General features: G+C 46.8%; 2 protein-coding genes across 7 annotated transcripts; one reads left to right on the forward strand and one right to left on the reverse strand.

Moving 5' to 3' along the window:
* Positions 1-111: 111 nt before the first annotated feature.
* On the reverse strand, positions 112-9,476 carry maip1 (matrix AAA peptidase interacting protein 1). 5 transcript variants are annotated; one of them, XM_032567746.1, is made up of 5 exons: positions 9,057-9,476; positions 8,540-8,611; positions 8,334-8,460; positions 537-684; positions 112-456 (listed from the first exon to the last, which is right to left on the reverse strand). In XM_032567746.1, exons 1-5 carry the CDS (start codon positions 9,354-9,356, stop codon positions 378-380), a joined length of 726 nt encoding a protein of 241 aa, XP_032423637.1. In that variant the 5' UTR covers positions 9,357-9,476; the 3' UTR covers positions 112-377. The 5 variants fall into 5 exon arrangements, with proteins under 5 accessions (XP_032423637.1, XP_032423635.1, XP_032423636.1 ...); XM_032567744.1 differs by having other exon boundaries at positions 533-684; XM_032567745.1 differs by having other exon boundaries at positions 9,021-9,476.
* Positions 9,477-9,577: 101 nt separating this feature from the next.
* tyw5 (tRNA-yW synthesizing protein 5) lies at positions 9,578-12,988 on the forward strand. 2 transcript variants are annotated; one of them, XM_032567742.1, is made up of 8 exons: positions 9,578-9,705; positions 10,253-10,407; positions 10,482-10,551; positions 10,627-10,671; positions 11,854-11,991; positions 12,068-12,155; positions 12,260-12,376; positions 12,464-12,988. In XM_032567742.1, exons 1-8 carry the CDS (start codon positions 9,625-9,627, stop codon positions 12,778-12,780), a joined length of 1,011 nt encoding a protein of 336 aa, XP_032423633.1. In that variant the 5' UTR covers positions 9,578-9,624; the 3' UTR covers positions 12,781-12,988. The 2 variants fall into 2 exon arrangements, with proteins under 2 accessions (XP_032423633.1, XP_032423632.1); XM_032567741.1 differs by having other exon boundaries at positions 10,482-10,671.
* Positions 12,989-13,580: the final 592 nt, after the last annotated feature.

Genomic DNA, 13,580 nt, shown 5'->3' on the forward strand with positions numbered 1-13,580 from the left:
ATCGTCATTCAGTAGCTGCTCTCCTATTGGTCTATTCTCACAGGTTCCAGCTCTCTGATTGGTTGAATCTTCTGTTGTTGAAAGTTTGTTGAAAATAACAATAAAAGAAAATGGTGGAATATTATTTTAATGTAGAAACAACATGGAGGTCCTGATTCTACCAGAACCGGGTCGTAGAATCAGAACCAGTCAGCAGCAGGTCTGGGTCAGAACTCCATGTTCAGCCTTCAGTTTCACGTTAAATCCAGTCAGCAGGTGATGATGTCATCCGCTCGGAACCGGACCCAGATCCAGTCAAGGTGGTTCTGGTTCTGTCCCTCTGGGCTCCTGGTGAGGAGCAGCGAACAGATCGGTCCTCGGTACCGGCCCGACCCGGGCTAGTCCAGCAGCTTGGAGTGTTCTATCCGGGTGATGGTCCAGTCCGGAGCGACGCCTTTGGTGAACTCCCTCTGGAACCTGAACCAGAACAACAACAGAACCTTAGGGTCTGGATCGCTCAGTGTGAGGAACGGTTCTGCTCGGGTTCTGGTACCGACTCGTAGATGGCGGTGAGCAGCCGTTTGGCCTCCGTCTCTCCGTCGCCGATGGACACAGTGAACATCCGGGTTCCCTCCATGCTGTCGTCAGGGAGACCGACGCTGGTCAGATACCAGAACCGCATCAGGATGCTGACGAACTTCCTGCCTGCAGTCCGACACGGAGGAACCAGAACCAGAACCAGAGGAGAGAGGTCCGATTAAACAGATCTGACATCATTAAATAAACTGAACGCTCTGATGTCACTGGTTTACTGCCTGGAGAACGAAAGCGGGATTTTTCTTTCTCACGGAGGAACCAAAGAATCGGATATTGTTTTTACAGATTTAAGACCTGGGGTTTCCAACCTGCAGCTCCCGGGCCACATGTGGCTCTCGGGTCCAAACTTTAACACAAAAACAAAGACACACAAATAAACAAAAGCAACTGAAAAACGCTGCAACAGCAACAATTGAAAGATGCTCCACAGAACAGAAGCCCTCCGGACCACTAGGGGGCGTCTGGAGTTGGTAATATTAGCTCTGTAAATATCGGAAAAGAGTGAGGTATAATGCAACTTTACTTCCTTCAACTCTTCCTTCTTTACCAACAGTCTGGTCCCAGATAGTCTGGTGATCCGCTCCCCCTGGTGGTCTGGAGGACTAACACTTAGTGGAGTCAGTTGGCAGTAGGCCTGTCACGATAGCAAATTTTGCTCAACGATTAATTGTCTCAAAAATTATTGCGATAAACGATAATATTGTCTGAAGACCTTTTTACACTGATTTAATGGAAATGACGTAATAATGCAGGTGATTTCCTGCCAAAGATAGATACACTTTATTTTCAAAAGAACATTTAACACTGGAGCTGATAAACAAAATAAACAAAACAACCAAAAACAAAATGGATTCTCAGTCTCCATTAACAAAAAATGTACTTGATAAAAACTAAACAACATAAAGCCAAAGTGGAAATAAATACTGCATTCAACCAAGAGTGCAGATTATGAAGTCTGTATATTATGTTGCCCTTCAGTAATATCCATCCATCCATCCATCCATCCATCTTCTTCCGCTTATCCGAGGTCGGGTCGCGGGGGTAGCAGCTTCAGAAGGGAGGCCCAGACTTCCCTCTCCCCAGCCACTTCTTCTAGCTCCTCCGGGGGAATCCCGAGGCGTTCCCAGGCCAGCCGAGAGACATAGTCCCTCCAGCGTGTCCTGGGTCTTCCCCGGGGCCTCCTCCCGGTGGGACGTGCCCGGAACACCTCACCAGGGAGGCGTCTAGGAGGCATCCTGACCAGATGCCCGAGCCACCTCAACTGGCTCCTCTCGATGTGAAGGAGCAGCGGCTCTACTCTGAGTCCCTCCCGGATGACTGAGCTTCTCACCCTATCTCTAAGGGAGAGCCCAGCCACCCTACGGAGAAAACCCATTTCGGCCGCTTGTATCCGCGATCTCGTTCTTTCGGTCATGACCCAAAGCTCATGACCATAGATGAGGGTGGGAACGTAGATCGACCGGTAAATCGAGAGCTTCGCTTTTTGGCTCAGCTCTCTCTTCACCACGACGGACCGGTACAGCGCCCGCTTGACAGCAGACGCTGCGCCAATCCGCCTGTCGATCTCCCGCTCCCTTCTTCCCCCATTCGTGAACAAGATCCCGAGATACTTAAACTCCTCCACTTGGGGCAGGACACCCCCCCTGACCCGGAGAAGGCACTCTACCCTTTTCCGGCTCAAGACCATGGCCTCGGATTTGGAGGCACTGATCCTCATCCCGGCCGCGTCACACTCGGCTGCGAACCGCTCCAGCGAGAGCTGCAGATCACGATCTGATGAAGCCAAAAGGACCACATCGTCTGCAAAAAGCAGAGATGAGATCCTAAGGCCACCAAATCGGATCCCCTCAACACCTTGGCTGCGCCTAGAAATTCTGTCCATGAAAGTGATGAACAGAATCGGTGACAAAGGGCAGCCCTGGCGGAGTCCAACTCTCACCGGAAACGAGCCCGACTTACTGCCGGCAATGCGGACCAGACTCTGACACCGGTCATACAGGGACCTGACAGCCCGTATCAAAGGGCCCGGTACCCCATACTCCCGGAGAACCCCCCACAGGGCTCCCCGAGGGACACGGTCGAACGCCTTCTCCAGGTCCACAAAACACATGTAGACTGGTTGGGCGAACTCCCATGCACCCTCCAGGACCCTGCCGAGGGTGTAGAGCTGGTCCAGCGTTCCACGACCAGGACGAAAACCACACTGCTCTTCCTGAATCCGAGGTTTGACTATCCGACGGACCCTCCTCTCCAGGACCCCTGAATAGACCTTGCCAGGGAGGCTTAAGAGTGTGACCCCTCTATAATTGGAGCACACCCTCCGGTCCCCCTTTTTGAACAGGGGGACCACCACCCCAGTCTGCCAATCCAGGGGAACTGCCCCCGATGTCCATGCGACATTGCAGAGTCGCGTCAACCAACACAACCCTACAACATCCAGAGCCTTAAGGAACTCCGGGCGGATCTCATCCACCCCCGGGGCCCTGCCACCGAGGAGCTTTTTAACCACCTCGGCGACCTCGTCCCCAGAGATTGGAGAGCCCAACCCAGAGTCCCCAGGCTCCGCTTCCTCAGTGGAAGGCATGTTGGTGGGATTGAGGAGGTCTTCGAAGTACTCTGCCCACCGGCCCACAACGTCCCGAGTAGAGGTCAGCAGCACACCATCCCCACTATAAACAGTGTTGGTGCTGCACCGCTTCCCCCCCCTGAGACGCCGGATGGTGGACCAGAATCGCCTCGAAGCCGTACGGAAGTCTTTCTCCATGGCCTCTCCAAACTCCTCCCACGCCCGGGTTTTTGCCTCAGCAACCGCCCGAGCCGCATGCCGCTTCGCCCGCCGGTACCCATCAGCTGCTTCCGGAGTCCCACAGGCCAAAAAGGCCCGATAGGACTCCTTCTTCAGCCTGACGGCATCCCTCACCGAAGGTGTCCACCAGCGGGTTCGAGGGTTGCCGCCGCGACAGGCACCGACAACCTTGCGGCCACAGCTCCGATCGGCCGCCTCGACAATGGAGGCACGGAACACGGTCCACTCAGACTCCATGTCCCCCACCTCCCCCGGGACGTGTTCGAAGTTTTGCCGGAGATGGGAGTTAAAGCTCCGTCTCACAGGGGATTCCGCCAGACGTTCCCAGCAGACCCTCACAACACGTTTGGGCCTGCCAGGTCTGACCGGCTTTCGCCCCCACCACCGGAGCCAACTCACCACCAGGTAGTGGTCAGTGGACAGCTCCGCACCTCTCTTCACCCGAGTGTCCAAGACATACGGCCGCAGATCCGATGAAACGATGACAAAGTCGATCATCGAACTGCGGCCTAGGGTGTCCTGGTGCCAAGTGCACATATGGACACCCTTATGCTTGAACATGGTGTTCGTTATGGACAATCCATGGCGAGCACAGAAGTCCAGCAACAGAACACCGCTCGAGTTCAGGTCGGGCGGGCCGTTCCTCCCAACCACGCCCCTCCAGGTCTCACTGTCATTGCCCACGTGAGCGTTGAAGTCCCCCAGCAGAACAAGGGAGTCCCCAGGAGGAGCACTCTCCAGTACCCCCTCTAAGGACTCCAAAAAGGGTGGGTAATCTGAACTGTCGTTCGGCCCGTAAGCACAAACGACAGTCAGAACCCGTCCCCCCACCCGTAGGCGGAGGGATGCTACCCTCTCGTTCACCGGGGTAAACCCCAACGTACAGGCGCCGAGATGGGGAGCAACAAGTATGCCCACTCCTGCCCGACGCCTCTCACCTTGGGCAACTCCAGAGTGGAAGTATGTCCAGCCCCTCTCAAGGAGACTGGTTCCAGAACCAGAGCCGTGCGTCGAGGTGAGACCGACTATTTCTAGCCGGAACCTCTCGACCTCACGCACTAGCTCCGGCTCCTTCCCCACCAGAGAGGTGACATTCCACGTCCCAAGAGCCAGTTTCTGCAACCGAGGATCGGACCGCCAGGGTCCCCTCCCTCTGCTGCCACCCATCCCACACTGCACCCGACCCCTTTGGCCCCTCCCACGGGTGGTGGGCCCATGGGAGGGGGGGCCCATGTTTCCTCTTCGGGCTGAGCCCGGCCGGGCTCCATGGGTAAAAGCCCGGCCACCAGACGCTCGCCATCGTGCCCCCCCTCCAGGCCTGGCTCCAGAGTGGGGCCCCGGTGACCCGCGTCCGGGCGAGGGAACACCAAGTCCAAAGTTTTCCTTCATCATTGGGGTCTTTGGGCTGCTCTTTGTCTGGTCCCTCACCTAGGACCTGTCTGCCTTGGGTGACCCTACCAGGGGCATGAAGCCCCAGACAGCATAGCTCCTAGGATCATTGGGACACTCAAACCCCTCCACCACGATAAGGTGGCAGCCCATGGAGGAGCCTTCAGTAATAATTAGATTTAAATAGAGAAGATGGGCACATCGACTACCTGATGCAATAATTCACACTACAGGATTTTTTGCTCCTATTTTTCCCCTTACAACAATCTTAGATCGTTGGTCTTTCTAAGATTGTGTGGTGTGTTACGGTAGATCGTCGTTTCCGATCTAAATCAGGGTTTTTTCCCGACTGGGATCTTTAACGCTTCCTGTTGAATGTGACAGGCAGCCAATCAGAAAGCGCGGATTCTCCTCTGTGTTTTCTGAGGGTAAATTACGGAGGGGAATCCCAAACAGCTGATACGGAGCAACCCGAAGTCCAGCGGACATTGGAGATGATATGTGGAAACAACATTAATGTTTATTCAACATGCAAAGAATATAGAAATGACAAGAGGAGGAGTTGGAGCGAAATTGCTACCGCAGTTGATAAACCCGGTAACTTTTCAGCTGTTCTTCGTTAACGTGACGTAAATAGGTTCTAATGATTTTCATTCAGTCAGGACTTTACGCTGACACTAGCCACATGCATTGCAGGTAGATTGCAGTAAAGCATTGATTAATGCCTGGTTTTAAAATTAGTTCACTGAACTTGTAGCCATTATTTTGTGCCCATTGTTGGACACCACAGGGCAGGAACGAACCGATCGAACCGTTATACCTAGGATTTCTGTCGGATAATGTGTGGCCTCAGGTTTTAAAAATGGGCCGACAATCGGCCGACAGCTCTAAGATCGTGTAGTGTGCGCTGGGCTTTACACTGAGGAAATGAGGAAGGGAGGATCAGTGGAGAGAACCGGAGTTGAGCCTTTTTTCATTCGGTGTCATTAACAGAAAGAGAAAAAGGCCGGAAGAGACGATAATGCCGATAATTAAAATGACGTCGATAGTTTTAATTTATCGTACGATTAATTGATTTACCGTTTATCGCAACAGGCCTAGTTGGCAGCATTTTAAATTTGCTGTTTTTTATATTTAGCTTCTATTTCCAGCTTCTCATTTCTTTTTCTGATGCATTTGTTTCTTCTGTGTTTTGAAGTTTGCATTATCCCTGTGAGCCACCGTAGCTCAGCTCCTGCACTGTCTCTTTAAGAAAACCAAACAAGAGGACGTTTTAGTTAACGAAGGCTAACTAAAAGGTTTTATTATTTCCATGACAGATCTACAGATTTCTAATAGAAAGACAACCAATGATACAATGCTATGAAAATAATAATAATTAAAATCATTTTACATTTTTTACCGTCAGACAATGTGCTTTATGTGGGCTATCATTGGGGCCTGCCCATAGCAACGCATGGAGGCAGTACTGACTTGCAAAAAACGACGAAAAAAACCCCCATTATAAGTCAATGAAGCGAGGACAGAAAAATCCTAGAAATACCCTATTTTTGAGGATTTTCTGTGTCGTCATGAATTCACGTAGAAATGCCATTCAAATTACATTTTGTAGATACGTCTGTGATCTCTTCTAAAGTGAAGACGGCTCGTCGATACCCATTACAGTTTGTCCACAATTTGTGTCTAAGCGACCCAAAGTTTTTGATTTTTCAAAAAAATTAGAGTGTAACTGACACCAACTGCCGCTCCGCTAGAGTGAGAAATGGAGTGCCATTTTGACCCCAAATCATTTTTTTAACTCGCCCTCATGCCCACAAATTTTGCATGATTGGTATCAATCTCGGTCCTGGCATTGATACGCATGCCTGCTCCAGTAAAATGTTTTCGAAATTTATCTAGGCCGTACGGTTTTCTGTCACGGTGCTTCAGAGCAAAGTCATGCGACAGGATTTTCTATCGCTCTCTCAGGCTCTCTCCCATGTATTTCCATATATTTCTCAAAAATGTCAGATCTGAGCACACCATTTCTTTCTCTCGTCGCTGTTAATACTATGAGTGAGGTAGAGATATGAATCGCGGGACTATCGGAGACGAAAAATAGACCTCTCATACGCTTCAAACGGTTTTCAAATATGTATTACGGTTCCCGAACGGGAAGGAGTTGTTCCGAATGCTTTTTTTGGGTCAAACTGGCTGGCTCAAACAGAGAATTGTCTCCCCCTGCATGTCTCACTCACAGCTGACAGTTGGCAGAGACAATTATTTACCATAGCAACGGAACTCAGGAGGCTATTGGCTGCTGGTTAGGACTACAAATACGCATCACTGTAGTTTTATCTATGGTGGAAGACTCAGTTGAAACAGAGGAGGACTGAACTGGCCTTTAGAACTAATTGTGTTTTGGGCTTTTTATAACTGATTTAACTCAGTCACTGTTACACATGGGATTAGTTTGGAACTTTAAAATCAAGCATACTGAAAATTTCAAAATAAAAGCCATGAATATTTTTACATAAGGTATTGGCTCTTTTGGGCATTATATAACTGATTTAACCCAATGACTATTAGACATGGGATTAGTTTGGACCTTTGAAATTAAGCTTAACAAAAATTTCAAAGTAAAAGCCTCAATATGCCCCTCAGGTTAGTGCACCGCCTGTGGCGGTGCAATAATATTATTCTGCATTATCTTTTTCTCTCAGGTTAGGGAGAGCATTAGCATTTTAGCTTAAATAAGCTATTAGTTATTTATTTTTCTTTTTAGCCATGTTTAGTATACTGAATGGAGTAAGTCCATTATAGAAAACATCCTAGTGATGTCCCACATGCTACTGACAGCAATCACGCTAACATTAGCATTTTTGCTAATTTTAGCTGATACACTTTATCATACTGAATGGTGCAAGTCCATGTTGGTAAACATTCTTGTCAATCTCCTCATGCTATTGATTACATTGCAGCTTTCTTTAGCATTGATGCTAATTTCTAGCATCAGAACGCTGGGTCCAAACCGACGGGCACACTTTGGCAGGCCCCGTTAAATTTCTTCAGGAATTTTCTAGTTCTTTATTTAATATTTATGGAAAAGTGACTCAGCCTGTAAGTTATTTGGTTTACTTTGTTCTAAAATGTGAAAATATAAATTAATTTTAGTTTAATTTTGCTCTCTTTCAAAATAAAATGAATAATTTAGCAATATAATTATAAAACCTTTTTTGCAGCTCCATTAGTATTTCATTTTGTGGCATCGGGGGAAGCTACCGTTCGCAATAAACTAGTTCTTTAAAAATAAATAATCTAAACACTTAAAAAAGACAAACATATTTGTTAGTAATTAATTTGTGCCTTTCAAAATAAATAAATAAAAATAGTTTGTAAGTTTTCACAGTTTGTAAGAAATCATTTGTGGTTTTTATAAATAATAAATGAAATTATGATGAACGCATATCTTATTTTGAATAAATAAATGTGTGCTTTTCAATTAATAAATGAATAAAAAGCCCTGTTAGGAATAAATGTGCTGTCTTCAGTGTTTTGTTTGTGCCGCCGGCTCTGAGCTCACCGTCGTCGTCGTAGAAGATTCCCACGTCTCCCGGCGTCGTGTACATCACGTCCTCCAGCTCGGCACACAGAGCCCTCTGGTAGCTGCACGGCAAAGAGCCGCACTTCTGCTCCAGCTTCCCGATCAGCTGCAGGACAGAGGAGGAAGACAGGATGAAGATGCTGCTGCTGACTCACTCAGATCATCATCATCATCTTCATACTCACATCTTTAGCGACGAGGCCCTCCAGAGCCTCAAACTGACACCGAGACAAAAGTCTGGAGACATGGGAGAAAGCCTGGAGGACAGAGGACAGAGTCCAAATCACTGGAGGACAGAACCAAGATGGAGGACAGAGACGCTGATGGATGGATGTTGGATGGATGTGACATATTAATGTGCATATTAATGACTGCATAACATTGTTGTAAATATACCAGATTTATCAAAGTGCTCATCTCCATCCGTAGTCCCATAAAACAAACACAAGACACAAACATTCATATCATTTTATTCATAAAATTAAAAACCAAACTAATACATAAAGTCGGAACAGCCGACTTTACTAGTCAATTAAGAGTTTTATATCAAATGCTATGTAAAAAAAAAATCATAAAACTATCTCTGTCACTCTAATAATAAAAATGAAAATAATAATAATAATAATAATAATAATAATAATGAATGGATGGATGTTGTGAACCGACCAGAACCCAGATCTGGTCTCCGGGTTTGTACCGAACCTGCTTCGCGCCCTCTGTGAACTCATCGATGCTGAACTCTTTGTCAAAGTAGGTTCTGATCAGAAAGTAGTAGATTCGGGTCCGGAACCAGATGAACGGGTTCGGGATGCCGACCACCACCACCTTCGGCTTCGGGTGGTGCTGATCACGCTCCGAGCTGTAGGTCCGTCTGGCCGGGAGGTTACCCGCCCGGACCAGACAGCACCGCTGACTCCTAACCAGATTCTGGTTTAAAACGAACCGAGCCAGAGTGAAGGATGAAGGCAGCCGAGGATAACATCTGAACAGGACGGACACCATCTTTACCGTCTGCTTTACTGCTGGTTCCGGTCCGAAACAAGTTGTTCAGACAGAAAATCCCAGCAGAAATTATATCCGTGACCCAGCTTCACGTTCACTAAACAATAAACATTTTTGCAATTTATTAAAATAACATTTAATAGTTTTTGTTTAGATATCTTTATCTAATTTTTTCCTCCATGTGGGGAACGATAACAAAGTAACACCAGCGGAAGCTTTGATCCCGTAACTTCCGTGAATAGATAAATAGAGTCCTAAATTACTTTAAATGGAGCTCCAGGAAAGAGTAGCGGTTCCGATTTTCACTGAAGTGGACCGGGATGTGTTTCTGAACGAGGTTTATCCCGGGGTAAGTAGGAACGGCTCCGTTCAGGCGCTCCTCGCGGCTCCAGCTAACACGAGGACCGTTTTCAGTGAAACACCTGAGTTTTACTAGTCACAGCAGAAACATCTACTGGAGTACTGACTAACTGATCTGATTTAATTTTTAAAAAATTAAAAGATGACTGACAGAAAATATAAAGCTATTAGCAAAATTGGATGCTTTAAAGACTAAAATTATAATAAATAACTACAAATTTATTTTTTACATAAAACTTATGAAGTAGGTATTAATGTAAAAATGTGTTAGAATGGACGAAATGGCTCCAAAGGCTTTCTTCAACAAATCGTGCCTGGTGCATTTTTGATTGTTCATCATTCAGGTTAGTTTCTCACGGTGGGCAGAAGCTACTCAAGAGTAGTGATACTTCATGATAATATCTTCAGCTGCTTGACTAAAACTGGACTCTAGAATACATTAATACAAGTCCAGATCATGATTCCTCCACTACCATGCTTGAGAGTTAGTTGTGTCTTGTTGACTCTGATTGGTGCGACATGTCCCTGTCCTCCAGCGCAGCCCGGCGGTCCTGCGGGGCGTGGATCTGGGCCCGTGTGTGGACAGGTGGACGGTTGAATACCTGGCGATGAAAGGAGGTCAGAGGGAGGTGAAGATCCACGTCTCCTCCGTACCTCAGATGGATTTTCTTCATAAAAACTTCATCTACAGGTGAGCGCCAACATCCAGAGCTTCAGCTGTGACGGAGGAGCCGACCGCTAACCGTCTGGACGTTTTATCATCAGGACTCTGCCGTTTGATGAGTTCGTCAAAAAAGCAGCTGAGACCAAACACTCTGACTTCTTCCTGGCTGAGGTAGGATCGGATCAGCTGGATTTACTGCGGATCGTTTTCCTTCACTGGGATAAACTCCTGGCTTTGGGGTTTCAGGAGGAGAGCTACTACCTGCGCTCACTGGGAGAGGACGTCCGGAAGGTAAAAGACTGAAACGACCTAAAGAAAACCTGAGTTTCCAGTCTGGCTGCCTTTGGGAGGATGAGGATGAGGATGAGGATGATGAGACATGAATGATTGGACTAACTCGTCTTCATAGGCGTTTCACACCTGATTGGAAAATGTCATAAAAAAGAAAATGTGAATTAGGTGTGTTTCCATCAGCTGTTGACGCTCCGCATGGCTGCAGTAAACAGGAAGTGATGTTTCTCACTACTTTGGACCAAAAGTCAAACAATAGAGGAAGACTCAGTTTGGTGGCTCTGGTAAGGCACGGAAAAGTTCTCTACATCAGAACTTATTCTGCAAACCGTTTTCCATCTCCCTGTTAGAATGTTGAAGATTTTTTAGAAAAGCCAAAAAACAGCAAGCGTAAAAATGTTTTTATGAAACATGAATTTATTTATAATTTTGCCTTTTCTGTGAACTATTTCTAATGCGATTCTTCACTATCGCACACGGCTGATCGAACATCGTCTGCAGCTTTACTTTCCATCAATTTGAATCTGTTAGCGCTGCAAGCGCTACATGTAGCATTGATTTTAGATGCACTCTTATTCATGTTTCCTCCTGTTGATGTGAGGAGCGGCCATGTTGAAACTCAAAGTAAATATTCGAATATCAGATGGAACGCTGTCCAAAGTCGGACTTCCCACTGGGAAACTGGGAGAAACTCCGACTGAACCGACTTGTAAGGCCGATTTAGCGATTCAATATGGCCGCTCCTCATATCGACAGCAGGAAGCTGAGGTCGAAACATGTTTATTTTATAAGACATGAGTCTAAAATCGATGCTCCATGCAGCCTGCAGCTCCAAACTGAACAGATTAAAGCTGGCGTTTGCTGATGGAAAGGAAACTTAATTTGATGTTCGGACACAGCTACAGGCGTCGCCATGTTGGAACTCTGATCTCGCTGACTGTTGGTCCAGGTCTGACACCGAACCCAACTCCGAGTTCACAACGCAACAAAATCCTCAGACAAGTCCGACTTGGTCCCAGATGATTTTTCTGATTCTGGCAGCGTAGTTCCTGTTAGGTTCTGAAAGCAGACGCCTCCTTCAGGTCTCACTCAGCTGGGTCAGTTCTGGGTTTCAGATGTTGAGTTTCTGGGTTCTGATGGGCTGCAGGTCCGGTTTTCCTCAGGTTGGTTCTGTCTCTGCAGGAACCCGCTGACCTGAGCAGACAATTCCCGGACCTGGCTGAGGACTTTCACACGCCGCGGTACTTTGAGCCGGACCGGTTCTTCTCCAGTGTTTTCCGGATCAGCTCCTGTGGTCTGCAGCTGTGGACCCACTATGACGTGAGTTCTGGTCGGACCGGGTCTCAGCGGCTTTAGTGTCCGGGCCAGCTGTTTTCAGATTGCTCTGTTGTTGAAGGTGATGGACAACCTGCTGGCTCAGGTCACAGGAAGGAAGAGGGTCGCCCTCTACAGGCCCCAGGATGCATTGCACCTCTACCTCAACGGTGAGGTCCAATGAAAACCTGAACCTGATGCATCCATGTTTAAACTCTGAGGTAAATGGGTCGGTGAGGCGTTAAAGTGTCGCTTTGCTGATTCAACACATCAGGTGACAAATCAGAGGTTCTGGACATCGATGCTCCAGATCTGAAACGGTTTCCTGAGTTCATAAAAGCCAAGAGATACGACTGCGTTCTGGAGCCTGGAGATCTGCTTTTCATTCCTGGTAGGAAAATCCAGATTTCACAACTTTTAAAGCTCCAAAATCTCTGGATGAACCCAAACTAACGTCCCATCGTCCCGTCCTCCCCAGCGCTGTGGTTCCATAACACCCTCGCTCTGCACTTTGGAGTCGGCGTTAACGTCTTCTGGCGCCACCTGCCTGCAGACGCGTACGACAAGAAGGACCCGTACGGCAACAAAGACCCGGTGGCCGCTGCTCGGGCGCTGCAGACTCTGGAGAGGGCGCTGCACGCTCTGGACGAGCTTCCGGCGGAGTACCGGGACTTCTACGGCCGGCGGATGGTCCAACGCATCCAGAACCGGACTTACTGCCACAATCCAGAGTCAGAAACTACATTACCCAGAAGTCTGTCCCACAAACCTGGACGAGTGTCTAAAGATCTATGAAGCAACGGAAACAGAGAACATCAGTTATTTCTTTGTATAAATGTTGGTAAAGTTTCACTTCTTGGTTTAATTTATTCAGAATAAACAAATTTGTCTGGAAAAAAGACAAAAACATCAAGAAATAAGAAATTGTTTTACTTCTGTCTCTTCTTGAAAGTTCTCTAAATAGCTGTTGGACCAGAGAATTAAAACATTTTCATCAGATCAATGTTATTTTCCTCATATTTTACTTTAAAGCATTTTTAGGTTGGCTAGAAATCATCACTCCTTAAGATGCTATGTCTGACTAGCCTCACAATAATAATAATAAACTGATTAGTATCTTAACACTAGAAGACCTTCAGGAAATCAGATTCAGTTTTTGAGGATTTCTCCCGGTAAAATAAAGAAAATGTTTTTGTTCTTACCAGAAACTGTGGCGCCATCTAGAGTTTGCAGAACCGCCTGCTGCAAATGTGACTGCAAGAGGAAATGACTCCCAAAGTTTTATGCAATAAAATCTGATTTTTAGTCACTAGAGTCACTGAAACGCAACAAACATCATGCTAACATGTTAGCATTAACAGCTAATGTGTCTCACACTAATAATCATTGCTTAAACTTTTATTTTTTAAAATAATCTTTTTCTTATTTTTATGTAAATGAACCGAGATCCTTTAAATAAAAACACGACATGAAGGAGTTCCAATTATTCTGATGGGAATTTCTTTCAGATTTCAAATGCATTTTGGCTAATGCTGCTAACATAGAAATCATAACAGCTAATCTAACAAACTAGAGCTAAAATGTTAGCTAGTGCT

The sequence above is a fragment of the Xiphophorus hellerii genome, chromosome 7, assembly GCF_003331165.1.
Source record: "Xiphophorus hellerii strain 12219 chromosome 7, Xiphophorus_hellerii-4.1, whole genome shotgun sequence".
NCBI classification, from domain to species: Eukaryota; Metazoa; Chordata; class Actinopteri; order Cyprinodontiformes; family Poeciliidae; genus Xiphophorus; species Xiphophorus hellerii.